Source organism: Canis aureus, chromosome 36 (genome assembly GCF_053574225.1).
Source record: "Canis aureus isolate CA01 chromosome 36, VMU_Caureus_v.1.0, whole genome shotgun sequence".
Classification (NCBI taxonomy): Eukaryota; Metazoa; Chordata; class Mammalia; order Carnivora; family Canidae; genus Canis; species Canis aureus.
The window spans coordinates 23,462,045-23,486,645 of record NC_135646.1 but is presented as its reverse complement, the minus strand read 5'-3'; the positions used below and the strand labels follow the sequence as shown (position 1 = coordinate 23,486,645).

Genomic DNA, 24,601 nt, shown 5'->3' with positions numbered 1-24,601 from the left:
TCTAATTAATTTGACAACTGATGTTTGATTGCTAATCTTTAAGGTTTGTAAATTTGTTCTGTTTTAACAAAGAACCATTTTGAGCTGTTCATTTAAAAACAACCTGCCAAAAAAGGGAAAAGAATATATGATGATATAATTTGATATTTAAACATGCTCATCAGGTGAGAGGTAGCAAAATGTAGATATGTTTCCTTTACTCTTAAATTTGTATTATAATGCTTTAGTTTACTCTATTTTGTGTGGTAAAATTTATATAACATAAAATTTTCTACTTTAACCATTTTAAAATGTGCAGCCCTGTGGCTTTAGGTACACTCACATTATTGTATTGCTTTAGTACACTTTTTTCTAAAATTATTATATTGAAATAATTCAATAGTTCCATTATTAAGACCCAAAAATGGTTGCACTGAATAAGCTAAGTTGCCTCTGCAGCTCATCAATGTGTTACTGAAGAAAAATCATTTAATTTGTTGAGTGTTTGTTAAGGAACTTGCAGTATATCCAGCCTTATTGGGGTCAGAGGACAAATGCCAATGGGAACTTATGGAAACAAGTTTATTAATTTGGCTTATTTGAACCTGTTTTTCTAATTTTAGTTTAATAAAACATATTTAGGGGTCTATAAAGCTTTTACTGCTGTGTAAGAATCTCATTTAATCATGATTGGTATCCTAGTTCTAATACTGGATAAACAGCGATGTTGTTAGAAATTAATGAAAAATTTTAAAAAATAAAAACAACATTTGGCCATTTTCTCCTAGTATTTTGATATTATTTCTAAGACTAAAAATCAATCTTACATCATGAAATTAGATAGAAATTATGATATGAATATATTAGAAACAATGCTCATAAGCATATCAATGTTTTGTATTGCCTTAATAAAAGAATAAACATTTGCCTATTACTTACTTTGCTAGTTTGTGGGACTCTTCTTGATTCTGACAATTAAGTCGTTTAAGAAGACAGTAGATCCCAAATGTAAAGTTTTATCTTACCTTAAATGTTCAGAGACCATATAAACATAATTTGGTTTATTCATTTCATTATTTAGGTTGTTTAAATGTGTTCCCTTCCTGTGAAATGATAATTTGGAAACTTGAACATAGAATGCTAGGCAATAGAAAGGATTGAGTTCAATGCCTGACTAATTCTTGCACCCTGCTGGAAGAGGAGGCTAAACTTTAATTTAGGGGACAGAAGAGTCATAATGTGCTATCCAACAAACAAATTTTGTAAGCTGCTTTCAGAGAAATTTTGAGGGTAATAAGCACTTTAGCCTCTTCCTTTCATCCCAGAGTAAAGAAATTTAGCTTTAAAATAAATGAAAAGTCCTCATATTTTATAATAATCTCCTTATAATAATCACCTTATGACCAGAGGAGTCAATTCAATTATCTAATGAGCCAGAAGATGACAAGAGCCCACTAGAACTAACAACAAACTTTGGTTTTCTTGGAAAGTGCCAAAAGCACCTGTCTTTCCAGTATATGGATAACTGCAGTGGATTTTTTCTCATTCCATCATCACATATTTTTTGTATTTATCAGCAAGAAGATCTATCACCAACACTTCAAATTTTTTCATTTGGGAATATCTCTTGTCTGTTTGCCTGAACAGTCTCCCCCTTTCCACACTAACCTGCCAAGATCTCGAGTGGAGCAGAAATGTGGAGGTGTAGGGTTCGACAAAGAGGCCATGGTTGTGATGAAGCTCAGAAGGAGATTTGGAGTTGCCCATCTTCCCTGTCCACTGAGTACAATTCCCAGCCCCCTCCCCTCTCAACTTCTCAGAGCTAATGTATAGCATGACCACTGGGGGAAAACAAACAAACAAACAAAAAACCAGACTTGGAGAAATATCAGAGTCCTGAAACTTTTCAAGCATATTTTGAATAGAAATAATCCTGGCTCTAGTCAACAGCAGACAAATGAATTATTTTTCATATGTGCTTTGTTCAATTTTTTGCTCATTTGGAGGCTTATAGTAACTTTGGAGTTTGTCCTTCGTGAGATGACAACCTAAGATTATATCTTTTCTGCCTGTTACAAGTTTTAAGGCATTTTGGGATAAGTTTTGTAATCATGTGGAAATTGGGGGTCAAAGCAGGAAATAAGCATTTTGGAGCAGGTCAATTCTTTCCTAGGCTAGATAGAAAACATTTATCTCTTGAAGGCTTATCTTACTAAGAGAGATTGTCTTGATTTAAGGAGATAGTACCATAGAGAAGAGAGGTTTGTAAGAAAAAGCTTTTCTGATAGCAGTACTTTTGTTCTTGTGAACAGTGGCTCAAGCCAAGAGTGAAGTGTTAAGACTGTGAAGGTTGGTATGGTACCATATATAGAGACAAGAACTATATACATGCATTTACAGCAACACTAATTTCCCACTTAAGGTTTGTTAGAAACTATTAGAGGTTTTATGATTCTATTGACAGTAATCCTACTTGGAACATGATCTGCTTTATATAAAAATAATGTTTTGTGAAAGGTCTCATTAGCTTAAAATTTGCCTAGTCAAATGGTAGCTTTAAAAGCTGTGTCACAGTCTAATTTACTATCACAATTCGCAGTTTCCCTCTTTATTTTACTTGGTAGATTAATCCCATCTCAGCAGTGCTATTAGGTGCCTGCCTTTATAGTGTGGGAAAATACACACATACGTCTGAAATTTTTGAGCATGTGGGTTGTGATGAATTTAAATGTGTCCTAATAGTGCAACTGCATATAAACAGCTGCAGATTTATACTTGTTTTTTAACTTAAGGATGAGGAATTTGACTACTATGGGATAATTAAAAATAACAACTCTCTGGTAAAGCAAGAGATAAATTGTTAAATGCCAGGCCATCAAGAAACAATATTCTGTAATCTGTACAGATTTTTTTTTATTCTATATAAATTGAGTAATTTATATCTTTGTCACTTGAAGATCAGATATATTTTTCAGTTAATGAATCATCCCACCAACATCCTATAACTAAAGCAAATTTTGTTTTCTTTTCATGGGCAAGGTTTTAGTCAATTGAATAATAAATCATCTTGCCTTTTCCTGAATCACAGAATAGGGAGGCTCTTCTAGTCAAGATCACAATTAAATAAGGCCTTGGAGGAGAAATTCAGCACCCTGTTTTAAAAGAATGTCAGTGAAGGAGACAACCAGACTACTTTGGTCAAACTTTTCGGTGCTTAAAATAGTAATATCATGTGTCTGTTTTAAAATATTTTCAGTTTATCACTGAAGATTTGTCTTAAATGCTCAGAGGTCAAGAATGAATCAACTTCTTGATAACCCCCCAAATTCTGGTCAGGTCCTACAGTGACTAGGTGTATGAAGAAATGTTCCTCTTCTTTCAAAAAGATTAACCTTATAAGCACTCACAGTATACAAAGAATATTCATGTACACTTTCTTTTGAGTCTCTCAGCAGCACTATTATATATAAGGATTATTGATTCCTGTTTAAAAGCAGAAATTAAGATTCAGAGAGGCTAAATGACTTACCCGAGGTCATATATCTACTGAGTGGAATAATCACAGTTTGAGACTAGTTATTTTTGCATAAGGACAATGATTTTTGCATTCCACACTTTGCTGCCTCTTCAAAATGCTTATAAAATCAAGCACTGTACACATGCATTAAGGTGTTTTTGCAAAATTTGTTCCTGGTAGAATTATCTGAATTGATGATCTGGCTGGGAACATGATTAACTTTAATCTATACTTTCAGAGGAAAGTATAAAAAATATCCAGTTTTAAGTGGCATTGGTCAGATGTTCAGTGTAAATGAATTGGGAGTGGTAAGTAGAGAGGGTAGTCTGGGACTAAGATGACATCTACTAACCTATGAATATAAAGACGAGACTTGTAATTTGGGAAACACAGTATGTGAGAAGGCCTAGATACACCCAAGAAGGAAACAGCCACAAGAAATAATTAACCTGCTTAAGTCACACTAATCTGAACAGAGAAAGTTTAATGCCCTGTCAGAACTGTAGTTTGATGAAGGGCAAAATGGGAGGACACAGGGAGTCTGTGAGACTAGGATCCAACGACACTTCAAGAGAGGGATAAAAGGTAAGGTGGAGGTGTTCTCTGTGAAATTCTATGGCAAAAGACTTGGAAATTTATTTTACATTGGAAAAACTCAAAAGTTAGTGGAACATTCAAATTTCTCTTTGGTTCTATGCTGTGGCTGCTAATAGCATTATACCAAAATGCAGGTTTCAATTCTCATAAGGTTCATCCAAACTGTTTACGTTAGTCTGAAAATTTGCTCTAGTTAGAGTCATTTGTCTGCTGTTAGTTTCCAGTCTGACTTTCAAGATACATTCTTCAAAATACTTTGGGGAAAAAAAAAAGTGACTTTTAGTTAAGTATGTTGTCCTTTTTGATGTAAAGCTTATGAAGGTAAAAATCTTTTATTTGAACTAGTTTTATTTTATTTATTTATTTTTAAAAATATTTTATTTATATATTTGACACAGAGAGAGAATAGTGCTCAAGCAGGGGGAGCAGCAGGCAGAGGGAGAAGGAGAAGCAGGCCACCCCCCGCCCCCTGCCGCATGGACAGGGAGCCCAATGTGGTCTCCATCCCAGGACCATGGGATCATGACCTGAGTGGAAGGCAGATGCTTAACTGACTGAGCCACCCAAGTTCCCCTTGAATTGGTTTTAAGTATAAAACCTAAACTGTTGCTAAGTATAAATGAGGAAAACTTTAAAGAAATCTACCATTTATTCTTTCACATATCTGTAGGGATTTGAGTTAGGTTGTCAAAGTACCAACACATAGAAGTTCTTAGGAAATCTGCTTTAATGAACAAATGAGTGATCTGCAGTTAACTTAATTGTAGATTTTATTTCAAAGAACGCTAGGCATTTGAAAAATAAGTTTATTTTCTGAACCTAATAATACCGATTTTCTCAGCAAGTTTTCTTTTCTGGGATAATGAAAGTATGAATTTTAGGCTAGCCTTCAGGTCCAAATCACCATAATATCTCAATGGAGTCTGAGGATTTCATAAAGTGTTACTGAATTTGTCTATTTTTCTAAGGAATATTGAATAACTATTTTCAAATTATTTTACAGGATCCTTCAAACCAAAAATGTGGTGGAAGAAAGAAAACAGTGTCTTTCAGCAGCATGCCCTCGGAAAAGAAAATTAGCAGTGCGAGTGACTGCATCAGCTTCATGCAAGCTGGCTGTGAACTGAAGAAGGTCCGGCCAAATTCTCGTATTTATAACCGTTTTTTCACTCTGGACACAGACCTCCAAGCTCTTCGCTGGGAACCTTCCAAGAAAGACCTTGAGAAAGCTAAGCTTGACATTTCCGCTATAAAAGAGATCAGACTGGGGAAGAACACAGAAACATTTAGAAACAATGGCCTCGCTGACCAGATTTGTGAGGACTGTGCCTTTTCCATACTCCATGGGGAAAACTATGAGTCTCTGGACCTAGTTGCCAATTCAGCAGACGTAGCAAACATCTGGGTGTCAGGTTTACGGTACCTGGTTTCTCGAAGTAAGCAACCCCTAGACTTTATGGAGGGCAATCAGAACACACCAAGATTCATGTGGTTGAAAACGGTGTTTGAAGCAGCAGATATCGATGGGAATGGGATTATGTTGGAAGACACCTCTGTAGAGTTAATAAAACAGCTCAACCCTACCCTGAAGGAATCCAAGATCAGGTTAAAGTTTAAAGAAATCCAGAAGAGCAAAGAAAAACTAACCACACGAGTGACGGAAGAGGAATTTTGTGAAGCTTTTTGTGAACTCTGCACCAGGCCAGAAGTATATTTCTTACTGGTACAGATATCTAAAAACAAAGAATATTTGGATGCCAACGATCTCATGCTCTTTTTAGAAGCCGAGCAAGGAGTCGCCCATATTACTGAGGATATGTGCTTAGACATTATTCGGAGATACGAACTTTCCGAAGAGGGACGTCAAAAAGGGTTTCTTGCAATTGATGGCTTTACCCAGTATCTGTTGTCACCAGAATGTGACATTTTTGATCCCGAGCAGAAAAAGGTTGCTCAAGATATGACCCAGCCATTATCTCACTACTACATCAATGCATCTCACAACACCTATCTCATAGAAGACCAGTTCAGGGGCCCGGCTGATATTAATGGATATGTTAGAGCTTTGAAAATGGGCTGTCGTAGCATTGAACTTGATGTCAGTGATGGTTCAGACAATGAACCGATCCTTTGTAATCGAAATAATGTGACAACACACCTTTCCTTTCGAAGTGTCATAGAGGTGATAAATAAATTTGCCTTTGTTGCTTCTGAGTACCCACTCATTCTTTGTTTGGGAAATCACTGCTCCCTACCACAGCAGAAGATAATGGTTCAACAGATGAAAAAGGTCTTTGGCGATAAGCTCTATGTAGAGGCGCCTTTGCCATCAGAAACCTACCTCCCATCACCAGAAAAATTGAAAAGAATGATTATTGTGAAAGGAAAGAAATTGCCTTCTGACCCGGATGTTTTAGAAGGAGAAGTAACAGATGAAGATGAAGAAGCGGAAATGTCTCGAAGGCTGTCGGTAGATTACAATGGTGAGCAGAAACAAATCTTGCTGTGTAAGGAGCTCTCTGATTTGGTATCTATCTGCAAGTCTGTTCAGTACAGGGATTTTGAACTGTCTATGAAGAGCCAAAACTATTGGGAAATGTGTTCATTTAGTGAAACAGAGGCCAGCCGAATTGCAAATGAATACCCAGAGGATTTTGTAAATTATAATAAGAGGTTCTTATCAAGGGTCTATCCAAGTGCCATGAGGATCGATTCCAGTAACTTGAATCCACAGGACTTTTGGAATTGTGGCTGTCAGATTGTGGCAATGAATTTTCAGACTCCAGGTCCAATGATGGATCTTCACACAGGCTGGTTTCTTCAAAATGGAGGATGTGGTTATGTTCTACGGCCATCCATCATGCGAGATGAAGTTTCTTACTTCAGTGCAAACACAAAGGGCATTGTACCTGGGGTGTCTCCTCTAGCTCTTCATATCAAGATCATCAGTGGTCAGAATTTTCCAAAGCCCAAGGGAGCTTGTGCCAAAGGAGATGTCATAGATCCCTATGTTTGTATAGAGATACATGGAATTCCAGCAGATTGTTCAGAACAAAGAACTAAAACTGTCCAGCAGAACAGTGATAACCCTATTTTTGATGAAACTTTTGAGTTTCAAGTAAACCTACCTGAGCTGGCCATGATTCGTTTTGTTGTTCTGGATGATGACTACATAGGGGATGAGTTTATAGGACAATATACAATACCATTTGAATGTTTGCAGCCTGGATATCGGCATGTGCCCCTGCGCTCTTTTGTGGGTGACATCATGGAACATGTAACCCTTTTTGTCCATATAGCAATAACTAATCGAAGTGGAGGAGGAAAGGCACAGAAGCGCAGCCTGTCAGTGAGAATGGGGAAGAAAGTTCGAGAATATACCATGCTCAGGAATATCGGCCTTAAGACCATAGATGACATCTTTAAAATAGCAGTTCATCCCTTACGAGAAGCCATAGATATGAGAGAAAATATGCAGGTAGGAAAAATCCCAAGCTCTTCTTTCCTACTTTTACTTCTTACAACCCCTCCCTCACCAATGAATGTTGTGTTTTACTAGTGATCTGACTCCTCAAAAAATTATCAGAAAAGTTGTATAAACCCATCTACCGTTGAATTAAGTGTTGCCTGTGATAAAGCAGATACATTTTATGTATCAAATTGTGAATGAACATTGGGTTAAATTTAGCCTGAACCAAACCAGTTAATATAAATGCTTTATATATCCGTTAAATATCCCTGCCATATAACCAATATGGGGTTATGTATATGAAACAATGTGAAAAAAATAGAATGTAAAACAATACATATGTGCAATATATAAAATATCATATATACAAACAGACAATACTAATTACAAGTATATACGTAAAATCTGTGGATATGAACATGAAAGGGAATTTGAAGTCATATAAACAACTATAATGCCTATTAGGTTATTTTAGTTGTTTAAGTGAATGACAACAATAATAAATTGCTCCCCGCCAGAGGAAACACAACTAACCAACCAATATTCAGCATTTGAACTTGTTGAAAACTATGTCATCTTCTCTAAGAAACGTGGTTTAATTGGAGGAACATGGGTTCCAGCTTAAACTCTATCCCCTTGTGATCTTGAGCAAATTATTTCAGATATCTGATCATCAGTTTTCTCCACATGTGGTAAGAAAAATACTAATACATCACAGAATTGTTATCAGAATTAAATGACAATATATGTAAATTGCCCACTCCTGGCATGTGGAGATTCAACATTAATTTCCTTCCCTTTGTTAATGCTTATATTCAGACAATATCTTTCTTCGATATTATAGAATATAGTTATTCTAGGCTTATGTTACTGAGAAACAATCAAACAACAAATACTAAGTTCCTGCAACGTGCAAAAGAGGTGTTGGTTGGCAGAAGAAGTAGCAGTCTAGGTAAGAGAACAGAACAAGAGAGGAATATTTTTCAATGCAATTTATTTGCTCCTTTAGCTAATATTTTAATAGTAATTTTCACCAAAGGACCACGCTTTCAAGATAGAAAACAAGCTTAAAGAAGTTAAGCGATTTCCCAAATATTGCAGTTAGTAAGTAGGAATATTGGGCTTTAAATCCAGAAGTGCCTGCTACCAAAACTCATGATCATTCATGGTTTTTAGTCATGTGGTACTGAACCTCAAACCCATCATTTGGTGAAGACTATATTTTTACATTTTTTCACAGAGAAATTCCAGAATGGACCTAAAATCAATTTTAAATAGCTAAAGTGGTAGGAAACAGTATGGTACATAAATCATACATTAATACTTAGATTGTAAGCAATTTTTTTTGAAGTGGTTGCTTTGGCCACTATTTTAAAAATAGGCTCCAAATATTAGCATCTTCTATCTAACTTTTTCTGACATATTCAAAACTATTATAAACCCCTGTGTTAGATTACTTATACATCATTTCTGCATCTTACTTTATATATTACAAGTAGATTTTATTTCTCTGTAATTCTTGAAATATATCCTTCACACATATTATGTGTTTAAAATACACAGTAAAAAGAGTTGGTTACGATAAAGTTTTTCCAGGTAATGCTGAAAATTTATATCATCTCAACCTAAAGTTTCTTGGGTTAAGGATTATTTGAACCCTAATCAGTAGAGAAATGAAATACCATCATTGTTGCTAAATTCATTCGACATCTAATAGGTATGGCTCACTGTTAATAAGACATAAAATAGTTATAATTTCTATTTCAAATGAATTTTAAAAGGCTATAACATGGACAAATGTATCTCTACATGAAATTTGCTTTAGTACGTGCATCTGTCAGGTACATTTCTGATGGGATGACAGAGAAATACCATTGCTGGTTAGTCAGATGCAGGGTGGTGAGTAATAGCAGCCTGCTACCTTGAAGGGAAAAGCCGAAAGGAGATGTACTCACTCCAGTGTATAATCACTGACATGTTTTTATAATCATCATGATACAAATTGAATAAGCTATTCACAACCAGCCAATGCTAATTCATATGACTACTCCAGCACTGTGTTTTGAAAAGCACCATGTAGCCGTGGTTCACAATCAGCTTTGCTTTATGGCATATTTGTGGCAGTTGCTAAAAACTGACAAAGTATAATAGTGAATTGGTTCTGTGTGTTATCGTGGTGCACATTACACTTCTGGTTGATTATAATCCAGTTTCCTTCAAATTACATATTATTGGAGGGTGTACCTTTAATGAATATACTTTCGTGTAAATCTAGAAGTGTTGGGGGTGATGTGTCATGTGGTCAGAAGTTTAATTCCATGTTTTCTTCCCCACAGAATGCCATAGTGTCTATTAAGGAACTGTGTGGACTTCCTCCAATTGCCAGTCTGAAGCAGTGCCTGTTGACCCTGTCGTCTCGGCTCATCACCAGTGACAATACCCCTACGGTCTCTCTTGTGATGAAAGACAACTTTCCTTATCTGGAGCCTCTGGGGGCAATTCCAGATGTGCAGAAAAAAATGTTGGCTGCTTATGACCTGGTAGGAAATTGTGACCCTATATTTCTTATCTGTGTGTGTGGGGAAATCATCTGGCGGGGGCTTTTCTGTGGAACTCTAAAGAAAAAATAAGATTGGGAGTGGCAGGCAGAGCCAGCCCACCCAGCTTCCCTTAAGCCCCAGTGAAGACGGCTGAGGCAATGCTTTGAATCCAGAGCCCCACAGATTATAAACAGAAATTCTCTCCATTAGCAAGGAATGAATTATCAAGTCTTTAAAAATATACACAATTATTCATCATCTAAATGACTGTGGCCTGCAACATAACCTATTGTATACCTATAGCAAATGAACATAGGCTTCTCAGTGCTGCCTTATGATGTTTGAGACAAAATATTTCTCTAGAATTTATATTTCTTTTTTTAAGATTTTATTTATTTATATGAAAAGGAGAGAGAGAGAGAGAGAGCATACAAGCAGCAAGCAGAGGGAGAAGGAGAAGCAGACTCCTCACCCAGCAGAGAGCCCAATGTAAGGCTTGATCCCAGTACACTGGGGTCATGACCTGAGCCGAAGGCAGATGCTTAATGGACTGAGCCACCCAGATGCCCCTGAAATTTATATTTTTTAAAATTAATTAATTAATTAATGATAGAGAGAGAGGCAGAGACACAAGAGGAGGGAGAAGCAGGCTCCATACTGGGAGCCCGATGTGGGACTTGATCCCGGGACTCCAGGATCGCGCCCTGTGCCAAAGGCAGATGCTCAACCACTGAGCCACCCAGGGATCCTCTGGAATTTATATTTCTAAGCTAATACCATTAAATGATTTTCTGAATATATAATGTAACTTATGTATTAATTAAATTTAAGAATAATTATATTTTTGCATCTCCTAATTCCATAAAAAATTAAGGAGCAAATGAAAATCTGGAAAAATTTGTAACATAAATACCAGATAAAGTATAACTATCCTTAAAATAGAAAGTGCACCTAAAAATCAGTAAGAAGGGGTGTCTTGGTGGCTCATTTGGTCAAGCAGCCAACTCCTGATTTCAGCTTGGGTCATGATCTCAGGGTCCTGGGGTCAGGCTCCATACTCAGAGTAGAGTCTGCTTCAGAATTCTTCCTCTGTCTCTCTGGTGCACACCTCTCCCCCTTCTCCACCCCCCCCTTGCTCGTTCTCTCTTCTCTCTCAAATAAATAAATCTTTGAAGAAAAAAAAATCATTAAGAAAAATAATATGGGGCAAAAATCCTATATCAATTAGGTTTAAGTATAGCTTCATAAAACAAATGATGTAACACAATCATGGCTTAAAAATACAGTTTTACTCTTCCAAATAAAAATCTGGAGACCAGCTTTCCAGTATAAAACTTCTGTAAAGTTCTTAGGAACCTAGATTCCCTCTAGCTTTCTGCTCTACCATCCCTATAGTGCAATCCTTATCCTCATGGTCCAAATGGCTACTGAAGTTCCCACCATAACACCTGCATTCCAACCATCAAGAATGATGAAGAGGAAAAGAGGGCATATCATCTGCCTTTAAGGACATTTCTCTGAAATAGCAAAGATCATTTTTGCTTATATTTCATCAGCCTAGAGTTAATATACAGCCACACTTAGCTGCAAAAGAGAATGGAAAATATCTTTATTTCAAGGGTGTGTGTGCCCAACTAAAAATGATCTCTTCTGTTACTAAGAAATAGAGAGAGGAGAGTTATTAAGAGGATAACAAATATTCTTTCCTTCAGATGTGAACAGGCAATTCATGTATCTTTTCTCTCCTAAAAATAAACAATGAAAATCTAAAAACATATTTAACCTTAAAATAAGTCTTTAATTAGAGATACTACAGACATGTAGTGAAATATTCCCTCTCTCATTGGCACTAAAAATAATAGTACCTCTAATAGAGAATTTAAGGTAATGTGTACTCTCATCCATCTACTTCTACTATGAAAATAAATTACTATGATTTTAGGGGAGAGAAATTTGGCAATAAAATTTAGAATGTTTATCCCATTTGGTTTATGTATTCCTTTTCTGGGGTTTATTATAAGGCAATAGTGATATACATAAACATTTATGTTTAATAATGTCAGCATAGAACTAGTAGTTAAATAAAATATAGTAAACCAATATTATGGACTCTTTGAAAGCCATTAAAATCATGTATCAGAAGAATATTTAATGGTATGGAAAACTTCTCATAACATATTTTTTGAAAAAGTCCAGTTACAAAAAAATATTTGCTATAGGATTTAAATCATATTTATATGTATATACATACCTAAAATGTTAGAATATTAAAAGTGATTGTTTTTAAATAAGGGGAATGAACTTAATTTTCTTGTGTATGCTTTTCTAATTTTTATTCTCTATTTGCAACACTCTTTACAATGAATCCAACTAATTTTCATAGTTGAATACAGAAATAAATGTTAAGCAAGAAAAAATAATATTTTATTATTTAAAAAAAAAAACTAGAGGAAAGACATAAGGGATAAACATCCTACAATTGAAAAAGAAAAGAAAAAAACATAGGATGCATTCTGCTTCTAAATGATTATACCTCGTATAAACTGTACTCCATGGTTGCTGGGGGAAAAGTTCACCTATTACCTGTATCTCGTTTTTCATGAAATCAATTTTTTCATCATAAAAGTAGGGACTGAAAGCTATTTAGTGAATAGATATAATTGCCACCTAAGAGGTGAAATTAGGGTACTAGTTGCCATAGAGACAGACAGTTGAAATCACTTATTCCTCCAATTCTCTGTGAAGCTAAGAAAGAAAAATTATTCATTGGCAGGGGAGGCTGGTCCCCTGGAGCTAGATTTGGAATAAGCAGAAAAGCACCTGGATTGTATTTGGCCAATTTCCATTTCACATCCCCAAAGGTCTAATGCTGTTTGGTTTTTTCAGTTTTATCTGCTGGAGCTAAATTTGGTCATCAGCCTTTCCTCATTTGTATTTTTAAAATGCAGTTTGTAATTACAGGCATAGCATGGTTTTCCAAAGCTTAAGTAAGAGGCTACAGTAGAAAGCAGAAATACGGGGATCCCTGGGTGGCTCAGAAGTTTAGAGCTACCTTCGGCCCAGGGCGTGATCCTGGAGACCTGGGATTGAGTCCCACATCGGGCTCCCTGCATGGAGCCTGCTTCTCCCTCTGCCTGTGTCTCTGCCTCTCTCTCTCTGTATCTCCCATGAATAAATAAATAATTTTTTTTTTAAAAAGGAAGCAGATATACTTTCAAAGGTATCTTCGTTTGTAGTTCTCTATGGAAATGATTTTTCATTTTGGTAGGGAACTGAGTGTAAATACCCCTGTACCAAATGGCAAACTCTGCAGACCTTGCAAGGGATTGAAAACTCTTTTGACGGCGCTGTTGGGTTATTTCTTTTAGGCAGGGAAGTGGGTAGGAACTTAAACAAGTAATGATGATATTGGCCTTGAATGTAAAAACATCATTTTTACTTTCGAGGATTTGCATTGCGTTGGTTGGCATCTGCAATGTTTTTGATATATCAGTGTTCAATATTTATTTTAAAGAAGACTTCTAAGATATTCTACAGATTGAGTAATGGTATTAAAAACAAAAATTGGATCATGTTACTTTCCTGCTCAAAATCCTGCAGTAGCTTCCTAAAAAATAAAATTGGAACTCCTTACTGTGGTCAATGGGGTCATTTATGATCTGGCCTTGGACACCTGTCTCACTGACCTTTTCCAACCTCTCCTGCCTCTCCCAGCCTCACCCCCCCCTGACTCTCTCTTCTCTTTACTCCCCTGCCCACCAGCCACATGGACTTTCTTCCTTTCTTCAGTTAGATCAAGTTTGTTCCCATCTCTGGAGTATTTTATTTGTGCTTCCCTCTGCCTGGAATGTTCTGTTGCATGAATAGTTGCTTCCTCTTTCTTAATTCTTAGCTCAAATGTCGGGTCCTCAGAGAAGTCTTCCCTAACCACTGTCCCCACCTGTCACTCAATCACATAACCTTGTTTTATTTCCATCATTCTACTTAGCAGTGTTGAAAGATATTTTGCTTGACTTTTTGTTTAATCTCTGTCCTCCTTTCCCCTTCAATTTAAATGTCTACTCCATGAGGGCATAGACCCTGTCTGTCTCGCTTACTACTGTCATCTCTCAGATTTACAACAGTGCTGGCATGTACTATGTTACCAATTAATGTTAGCTGAATAAAAAGCAAATAGAAGCATTTATTGTTGGTGAAAATAGTGTTGTTCCAATGCCATAATTGAGGTGTTACGGTAAATCTTAAAATCTCCTTTGTTTTATTTCTATGAAACCACACTTACCAAACTGTTCCCTGCCTTAAACATACAGTAAAAAAAAAAAAAAAAAAAAAAACCATATAGATTGAGGCAGACCTATGGAGACAGTAAGATGAAGGGGCCAGAGATGGGAGGGGGCAGGGTGGGGTGAGGGAGGGAAGGATGAATAGGTGGCGCACAGAGGATTTTAGCACACTGAAACTATTCTATATGATATTGTATAGTGAATACATGTCATGCATTTGTCAAAGCCCATAAAATGTATAATACAAAGAGTTAGCCCTAATGTAAACTACGGGCTTTTGCTAGTAACACTATATCAATATTGGCTCATCAATTGTAGCAAATGTATCATGTTGAAGAAGGATGTTAATAGGAAAACTGGGCTTAGAGGGTTTATGAGAATTTTTCATACTTTCAGTTCAGTTTTTATGTAAACCCCAAATTCTCATAAAAATAAAGTCTAAAAAAATTTCCTTATGGACTATTAATAATGATAATAAAAAAATACTCGCATGACTAAGGCAGAAAACAAATCCAAGGTGGTGGTGGTCATGGTGATGGTGGTGGTGGTAGTGAAGGGGGCAGGTATCACAAGATGAGCAACTTGTATGTTCAACTCAAATCACTTAAATATTTAGATTTCCCCAAAATGGTAATGAACTGTATAGATGCTATCCTACAGGACACATTGTAACCACTAAAAAAAAAAAATACAGAATATATTTAGAATAAGAAAAGACCTGAAGTCGTTTATGAACCTGATGATAACATTTGGCTTATTTCAGTATCAAATGAAATGAATCAGGCAACTAGTAACCTCCATTTATTGAAAGCCAACCTGAGTGTATCAAACTATACTACTTGTCAACAGGAAATAAAGTGAAAATATTTTAGAAAACATTGACCCTGAGTTCATCTGCACAGATTTTTTTTGCTAAATTTAGCTTTTCCCTAATGACCTGAGATAGTTTTCTTCCTCACCAAACACTGACTAATTTAATATTTGGAAATATTTCCTCTTGAGGGTCTTAAAAATTTAGTCTTAAAAGTCATTCTAGTATTAATGTTGCAATCACAATTCTATTATAAAATCTGTTGATATCGAGAAACCAAACATCAAATATACCATAGTAGTGTGGACTTCTTTCAGAGATTTCAGGATAACCTTCCCCCTATTCCATATTCCATTTAAAACACATGTTTTCTATCTGCTCGATGGTACTTGGGATTTCAAAATTACCATCAATTCCTTTGGGTAAAGACTTAATTTTTTTTAAATGCAAAAAAAAAATCTCCATGAATAATAGCACATTAGATTATCAGTAATTTATAGCTTTGAATGAATTTAACGGATCCTGTCCTACCTGGGATTTTTACCAGGAAGAGGGAAAAGGAAGAGATCTCAATGACAGAGTGTTCCCCAAGTCTGGGTTCGGTGAGGGGGAGGTTGCTCAAAGAATTACAATTTTTCCTGAGAACATACTGTCTGCAATCTCCCTTCATACTTTGAATAGGGATGCAGCTATGTAAATGCCTGCCTGACATTCAGGGCAGCAGAAGCAAAGGTGACTTTCCTGATATCAGCTGCATGTCCCGGCCAGAAGTGGGATGTGACACCTTCTGAAAAGCACTAAAGCACACTGGGAACATTAATCAGTAACTCAGGCAAGTAGAATAAGTCCTAAAAGCTGAAGATGAAATTGATGCCTTCTTCCTGGACTAAAGACACACAGCGGAGGCCTGTTGGCATTAGGCTTGCTGTAATACCATTTTGGTGGCTCTATATGGTCCTTAAGATGGTTTTTCAGAAATTATACCAAGAATTTCATTTAAAACCAGAACACCAATTCTAAATGACCTGTCCCTTTATTGCACTGATTTTTTTCCCACCAGGTCTTTGAAAGCGCAAGCTTCACTTCCCCATTCTGAATTTTCACTTTTTCTAAGGAAGTATCCAGTGAAATAGGCAATGTAGTCATAGAGTCATGGCCCAGTCTTTGAGGGTTGCTAATGCAGTCTACATTTGCAATTCAATATTAGTGAGATCCATTGTTTATTTCCTCATATTTTTTCTCATATGTATCCATTTTCTTTTTCTTCTTCCTTCCTTCCTTCCTTTCTTTCTTTTTCTTTCTTTATTCTTTCTTTCTTTCTTTCTTTCTTTCTTTCTTCTTTCTTTCTTTCTTTCTTTCTTTCTTTCTTTCTTTCTTTCTTTCTTCTTTCTTTCTTCTTTCTCTTTCTTTCTTTCTTTCTTTCTTCTTTCTTTTTCTTTCTTTCTTTCTTTTCTTCTTTCTTTCTTTCTTTCTTTCTTTCTTTCTTCTTTCTTTCTTTCTTTCTTTCTTTTCTTTCTTCTTTTCTTTCTTTCTTTCTTTTCTCCTTCTTTCTAATGTCTTTGCTACTTCCTTTTCTTTTTCCATCCTTTGTTTCCATTCTATAGCACCCAGCATGCCTTCCTAGCCTTAATTTTCCCTCTCCATCAATCCAAGTCCAGACTTTTGTCCTAATTTCTCACAAAATTGACATTAAGATTCATTTATTGAGCTTATAACAGTCAATACATATCATATATAAAGAGCTTTAGTAGATTTTGTGAAGTACAGAGATGAATGAACAGAGGCAGGTATCAGCACACATAGCCACATGTAAAGCATGACAGCTCTTTTACTCAAGACAAACATAAGTAAAATGAGATGGGAACATGTATATTTTTGCTTGTCAAACAACACTTTCTCTTTTAATATATCACTTTGTATATATGTCATTAGGCTTTCAATTAGTCAACTCAACAGATATGTTTTGGACACTTGTTACTGTACAAGGTGCTAGGGGGAAGAAATGGTCTGAATAAAAGTTTCTGTCTTTGAGGAACAAGAAGTCCTGATAGGAAGGCAGGACTTACACCTAAAAAGAGCAGGAACAAAGACATACAATGTGCAGATAGTGGAGCAGAGAATGTTTTATGTCCTCAGCTGAGCAGAGTCTAAGAACCTTGAGTGCTATATGGACTGTCCACAGTATATTACACACCCATTCCCACTTCATGCTCAGCAGAATTTTATTTGCAAGAATTTTTTTTTTTTAATTCTGTCTCTCTAGAATTTTTTTAATTTTCACTCACCTCCTCCTTCTCTAATGAGGCCTCACAAAGGTGGTTCAGAACCTTCTGGCATTTCTGTCTAGTGTCTGCTCCAGCGCACAAGGCAGGTGATTCAATGATCCACGGTCTTGTTACTTTTGGGCAGCTCATTTGCACATTCTCAGGTTATGATAGAACCTTCATAAGCAGTAGCAGATGCACGTGAGAAGTCCCTATTTGCAATAATTTTAAAAGGAAAATACTGTCTAATCTTATATAACTTTTTTCTTTAGATAGCTGAATTTTTACTTTTCAAATGATCTCATCTGTCTACTCTTTCATGCATCATCAATATTTTTGCTTAACATATTTGGGCTTTTTTAGTGTTTTAAATTAATTTGAAAACTTTTCTATAATTAGTGTTTTGAAAGCGTTTTAAATTATGTGAAAACTTTTCTATAATTAGTGTTTTGAATACAACATTCAGGGGTGGAATAGTTACAGGAGATTGCAACTGTAAAAAATAAACACAAAGTGTTCTCTGAAGGTGACTTCTGTGCTGAATTATTTAACATTAACATGAAAGTTAAATCTTTACTATGGTAAGAGCAACAGATTTTCTGGAGATAAAAGAGAAATCAAAACAATCTAGAGAACATGGGTTAAGGGTTATTTAATCTTTTACTAAGTCAGTTGGGGGGTATGCTTTGGAGAGCAGTTGATTATGTTAGCATGACCAGGATACTAGTGAAAAGAACTAATTTCTATCTTTAATCACTCTTGTAATGGAATCAGTACACTGGCAGGTATCAATTAAACCAACCATATTGGGTTGGACTAAACAGATTCTGTCAGTGTTATTACAGATATATTGAAGCTCAGGATAGGAAAAAGTTGTGGTGTGTTTACAGTCTCCCCATGTAGTTTGGCTTATTGAAATCAATTTAAGTTGAAATTAGTAAGTAATAGAAACTCTCTATCACTCTCTCATTGTGTAGTTTGTGTTGAACTTTATACTAGTTTTCATTTCAAAAAGTATGTTGGCTTGTATAGTAGTGGAACACACACAGACACACACAAAACCAGCCTGCTGACAGGTGCCAAAATAGAGCTGGTTATTTATAAACGAGATATCGTACGCTTAGTGCATTGAAATTTCTTCTACTCGTGGGTGTGGCAATGTCTTCTGGTACATTTTTTTGTATGTTGTGGTAATTGTCAGCATCTTGAAGGTTGGCAACATTTCCACTTGGTACCAGAGTCCTAAGAACACTGGACATCAGAAGTGTATCAACAAGCTGGCTGCATCACAGGCTTCTTCTCTGTGAAATATGGTCCATGCATCTTCAAAGTTCACTTTGCATTTCTGAATACTCAGACAAAAATTCTGGAGATGGTTCACCATGGTTAATAACCTGATAATTTTATGTATTAACTAAAGGTTAATCATAGTGGGGTAAAAATGAATATTTCTAATGATTATTCAAGATATAGTTGAGAACTCTATCTTGGAAATAGAGCAACTATAGAAAAGAAAAGGTGAAATGATCCCTTTACGCAGAAAGCAGCTCACTGAAGTAGATCTTACCAGTATCATAGATGTGGAGACAAATGTCCTTTTGCCTGTTCTGTGTGAATTCTCTTGTCCTGTGCCATCATAAATCAAGCATGGAAATATGACTCAGAGATTTTCCTGGGACAGAAAATACTTTGTTGCATACATCAATACATCATCATACATCAGATGCCATGGACTTCCAGTGAGCTTGCAAATGTTCTGACCTTATGTGTGTACCGTTTCACCGAAAACTAACAGTCTCAATAGGATTAATTTTGCTTAAAAGCAAAAGATGCAGATTTATTAGTAGTCCATCTGATTTAAAGTTTTTAAGGATATTAAAAATTAAAGGATATTATGTTCATTCTAGCTGGCAAATATGCATGTAACAGCAATCAGATTTTAAAAGGTATTGAGTTTGGTAAAATTTAGGTCTTATTTTGAATTATCTAGAGAACCAAAAACTAAAACCCAGTGTTTCGCTTGGAAGGAAGGTACGAGTTTGATTATTTTAGTCTTCTTAAAAGGAGAGAATAAAATAGATCTAGAGCAGATTGACATATTCTTAAGTGATAAACTTTCCAAATTAGATAACACCTTCCTGAAAGAACAGTGGATGCCACTGAATACATTTCTTTCTAGGTTTGATAGGAAGAATATCTATGTGGTTGATGCCTTTTGCAAATTAGACAGAAGGAGAAGCAGTCAGGACGAAATGTATTTTTATGATACTTGGCAAATCTTACTTTATTAATGTTTATCACTGATTTATACTTCCAATAGAAATTCTATACTTTAATATAATATTAGTATCACAATGCAACTCGTAGCATAGATCTGTTCCTCAAGAGCCTGGATTCTAGTCTAAACTATTTCACTAACCAGCTCTTTGGTTTTAGGAAAGCTCATTTGGGCCTCAGTTTTTTCTTTTACGAAACGGGGTTTTCTGTGATAGGTGATCCTTATGGTGATTTCTAAATATAAAGTTCTGTGGTTCTAGGAATTTGGATATAATCATGAGAAAATTGGAATCTGTGGAAGGTTTATGAGTCATGTTATGAACAAAAGTTCATCTCTTCAGTACCATTCAATAGTTACATTGACTCAGCAATGATCCTAGGCAACTAAATTCTCTATTGAGAAGAGCTGTAAGGATACTTTATTCACACAGATTGGACACTTTAATCCATCTCTGAGTAAAAGCAGTAACGCTTCAGTAAAATTTTTATTTTAAATAAATGATTTTGATCTTAACTGACAACTTTACATACCCCTGTTCAGGACACACCGAATGCTTAAAGTCATGCTAATCTTTATCTGAGTAAGTCCTCTATTCTTTTAGATTCAAAGTCATGGTATGGAAATAAGATCCATTAGGAGATACTCATGTGACAGAGTTAAAGAAAAGCTCTTTGTATTACTACAACAAGCAAGACAACTGGGAGCTGAGACTGAGACATCAGATATGTAAATCCAGGACACTCCCAGATTCTATCAATCCAGTCAACTTCGCTTTGGCTGGTTTAGTACACTGACTACCCAGCTGGAGGATTATACGAGGATATGCTTCTCACCTTCTCTCCTTGGCTTTTGCGCTTTATATTTCATTCCTGTCAGGATCTGTAGAGAACTAGGAAGGAGATTAAACACAAATCAACCATTTTTCCTTCCTTACATCTTAGATAAGCCTGGGGGAGAGGCTGAAATTGTTGATTTAAACGTGGTTTGGAATTATTGGTGTATTTTGGCCATCCATCTTATTTGTTTTCTCTACAACTGCTAATAATTGAAAGTTGACTGCAGAAAATAGAATAAAATTATTTTTCTAAGTACAGTGGAAGCTGTTACCATAGAGAAGATGATCAAAAGCCCTCATGAGAAAAGTCCAAATGAACAGTGACTTTAAGTTCTGGGAATATTAATGATGAGTATTTCAGAGTAATAGTTATGAATTTTTTTACTAAAGGATTTCAGGTTATCGTCTAAGGAATCTCATAGGGATGCTCTTCTATGCTGAAGGTTAAATCACACTTGACTATCTCTTTACAAAATGATCTATTAGACAAGGGGAAAAACAACTTCTTATTTGTTAACCTATGGGGTTAACAAATAATTACTTGGGAGATTTTGAAGAGAACTTGAACATTGTTGAATGTTTTGGTCCTGAATTTAGTTTACCTTAAATAAGTAGTGAAGTTTTTATTTTTTAAAAAGATTTATTTATTTATTTGAGAGAGAAAGAGAGAGAGACTGAGTGAGTGTGAGCAGGGAGGATGAGAGCAGAAGAGGGAGAGAAAGTCAAGCAGACTACTCACTGAGTACAGAGCTGGATGCAGACTTAATGCCACAACCCTGAGACCATGACCTGAACCAAAACCAAGAGTCAGAGGCTCAACTGACTGAGGCACACAGGTGCCCCCGTAATAAAGTTTAAAAATTCATTAACTTTCTGATATTTGAGTAATGTATTTTCTATAGGTATAATTCTCTTAAAAGCTTTGTGTTTATTTGAAAGGGAACTCAGAACATTAAGATTATAGAAAAATGGAGAAGTCTAGACAAAAGACTAGAGATAAAAATAAAAATAAGAATTCCAAAAGACAGGGATGCCCAGGTGCCTCAGTGGTTGAGCATCTGTCTTTGGCTCAGGGCCTGATCCCAGATTCCCGGATCAAGTCCTGCATCGGGCTCCTTGCGGGGTGTCTGCTTCTCCTCCCTCTGCCTGTGTCTCTGCCCTTCTTTCTGTGTTTCTCATGAATAAATAAATAAAATCTTAAAAAAAAGAAGAGTTCCAAAAGATAATTCTAGGTTTGAGAAGTAATCAATAATAAATAAAATACCATATTGTGTGTATATGTGTGAGTAATCAATATGTAGAAGAAATAAATGTCACACAGTAAAATAGAGAAAAGGTGATTATATAAATAAATGATGAATCTATGAATATAGGTAACTAAGTTCCTGATCTACTGGAATTACAATTTACTGGGGAAATGAAGGGTGAGAGATAACATAAGTAGATAATTAATTGTAATTTGAAATAGAAAATAAGAAATTTTGTAAGTGGATTAAAAACATAGAATATTCTTGAAATTTGGAGGTGAGAGGGAAAGGTAAAGGGAAATCAGGACACCAGTGGAAGAGAGGCACTGATATGAGTTTTGAGGCTGGTAGGATTTTGACCAGGCTTAAGAAGACTTCTCTAATAGAAAGAAGTGTGTAGAAGGAGGAACAAGGTGCTTGGAGAAGCATGATTCACACAAGGTCCTAGGAGAATTGGGAAGCCAGAGAGGGGGAAGCTCCTGGGGGAAATGGGAGGATGTGAATTCTGGGTTAGAAAAATTTTACTTCACATAATAGGCAAAGGAGAAAATGAGAAAGCCAGGAAGTAACTAGTGCTATGCTTTTGGAAGATGATTCTGGAAATGGTATTTAGAAGGAGTAAGGTGGGAAGAACCAGAACCTGCCAGTAGCCGAGCAGGGATTCAAAGCCACCTCTGAGTGCCTCCAAGGATGCTTTGTGAGCACTTGGAGAAAATAGGAGATATTTCATTTTTTGGCAGGAGGAGGCGTTAGAATGGGAGAATTAAATGGAAGAGAACATATTTTTGAAGGTGATGATTGAGCTACAATATAAGTTGAAAGATGGTTCAGAGAGTGTGAAGAAAGGCTTATAAACCAGGAATGTTGTGACAAAAGAAGGAAACAAAGGGTGACTGACAAAATAGGGGGAGCTCACCTTCAGGATGCATGAGGCAAAGAGAATGTTGGAGATTGGAACCTGGAATTCTGGATGAGACAGAGAATGCTGGAAATTACAGTACAGGTATCTGGTAGTCTAAGCATCTCCACCTTATTTGTTCTCCACAAATAGCAAAGGGGTGATTAAAGGAGTAAATGAGGGGTTTAGTGATAAAAGTATGGGTAAGCATTAGACAAGCAACACTGGATGGTGATCACCCCAGGAATAGTAACAGCGGAAATCTGTCATCACTCCCAGGCCCAAAGAGGAAGGTGAGGGAGCTATTCCTGGTGCTCAGTAATATCTGTACCTGGTAGAGATACAGCTCACTTGACAGGAGCTGTGGCCTTGTAAAGAGGAAGCTGTGGAGCCACAGTCCAGCAGGGAGTGAATGGTCAAGGGAATAACTACCCTAAACCTTTTCTCCTCCTGCCTCCTGCCCATGATCCCTTGCTGATGAGTCCTCTTGGCCAGTCCCAACAGAAGTCAGAGGTGAGAGAGCCTGCTTGATGTTGCCCACAGAGACCAACCTCCCCAGCATGGAACATGGCAGAGAGTACATCTGGAGGGGTGAATAGAGAGGATCCAACACAGGCAACTCCTCAGTAAAAATTTGAGAGTGTATTCATTCATAAATGATATAAACTTACTAACATACCAATTTATACACTATAAAACAAATCAAGAATAGAAATTAGCATTGGATTTTAAGTTTTACTTACAGATAATAAAAATAAATCTTTTTGCTCTTCCAATGTAATCGAATACATTGATCTAATCCATTGTCATGGTTTTCCCTTGTCTGTGTTGCTGAGGAAGAAATCATGATGTGAGTAGAATCGAGGAGCTGCTCTGCCATCTTCACATTTTTGCTTGTGCTTGGATAATCTTCATTTTCTTCTCAGGAATCCATATTGGGGAAGTTTAGTTTATTTAGGAGCAGATAATATAAATTACAGGCATATGTAATTTGGAATATTCTGGAAGAAACTAATAAATGAGTAATGCTGTTATCCTTTCTTCCATGCAGAATTCCCTTCTTCCTTGTCTTATCTCACTTACCACATTAGGGACACATGATCTTGACTTGGCAAGGGGCGGGGGGCAGGGTCAATCTGTAAAGCTTAATTTCCATTCTAATTTTACGGATAAATAAACCTGAATAGAAGTCCTCATTATTTCTCCTCACACCTCCAAGGATTATTTTGTGCTCCTTGCCCCAGAGTGCATGTACCTCCCTACTTTGGAAACCCCTATTATAGACTGTTGGAAGTATAAATCTGGAATTTAGGAGAGAAGCCAGGGTTGGGGACACTGGCCTTGAAATGATCTTCATGAGTACAATATTTCATTGCTCTAGGAATGGATGAAATTATTAAGAGGAGTCATAATGGTGAAAGGAAAAAACTGGAGAGATGAGGCCTAGCAGCTCAAACAGGTCCTACATGTATGGATATAAAAAAGGTGAAACAGGTAGTACAGGAGTCAGAGAAAGAGTAAAGCTGAAAATGAAACAGGGTCCCAGAAATCAAAAAGGAAGGCTGACCACAGGTGTCAACTGCTGAGTTGGGAATGAATGAGGACAGAGGATGGACCAGGGTGTAGTTGATGATGAGGCCAAAGTTAAACTTTGAAGGTCTTGATGGAAACTTGCTTGAGTCAAAGCAATGAGTATGGGCTAATTTTTAAAGGGAGGATTAATGGCCAGTAGAATAAGTTGTTATTGTTTGCTTACTTTAAAGTAAGAGGTGTATGGAGAAGGGAAAAAAAAACAAAACAAAACAGGAGAGAGGTAGAGATTTTGGATAAAAAAAAGAAGGGGTCATTAGTAATGGATTTGTGAGGGAAGCAGTGGAAGCAGA

General features: G+C 36.3%; 1 protein-coding gene and 1 long non-coding RNA gene across 4 annotated transcripts in view; one reads left to right on the top strand and one right to left on the bottom strand.

Annotated features, from left to right (window-relative positions):
- LOC144306227 (uncharacterized) overlaps positions 1-22,763 on the bottom strand; it is a 50,242-nt gene extending 27,479 nt beyond the window's left edge. The window contains exons 1-3 of one of the 2 annotated variants that reach the window (XR_013373248.1): positions 22,737-22,763; positions 20,572-20,627; positions 19,028-19,132 (exon numbers count right to left, since the gene is read on the bottom strand). This is a non-coding gene — a long non-coding RNA (uncharacterized LOC144306227). The remainder of the gene's footprint in view (positions 1-19,027; positions 19,133-20,571; positions 20,628-22,736) is intronic. The other variant, XR_013373247.1, reaches the window with a different exon arrangement.
- PLCL1 (phospholipase C like 1 (inactive)) overlaps positions 1-24,601 on the top strand; it is a 326,629-nt gene that overhangs the window by 248,334 nt on the left and 53,694 nt on the right. The window contains exons 1-3 of one of the 2 annotated variants that reach the window (XM_077885647.1): positions 3,981-4,081; positions 5,097-7,571; positions 9,899-10,102. In XM_077885647.1, the coding sequence (XP_077741773.1) occupies positions 5,151-7,571; positions 9,899-10,102 (2,625 nt within the window). In that variant the 5' untranslated portion in view covers positions 3,981-4,081; positions 5,097-5,150. Of the gene's footprint in view, positions 1-3,980; positions 4,082-5,096; positions 7,572-9,898; positions 10,103-24,601 lie in introns of those variants that run through there. The other variant, XM_077885646.1, reaches the window with a different exon arrangement.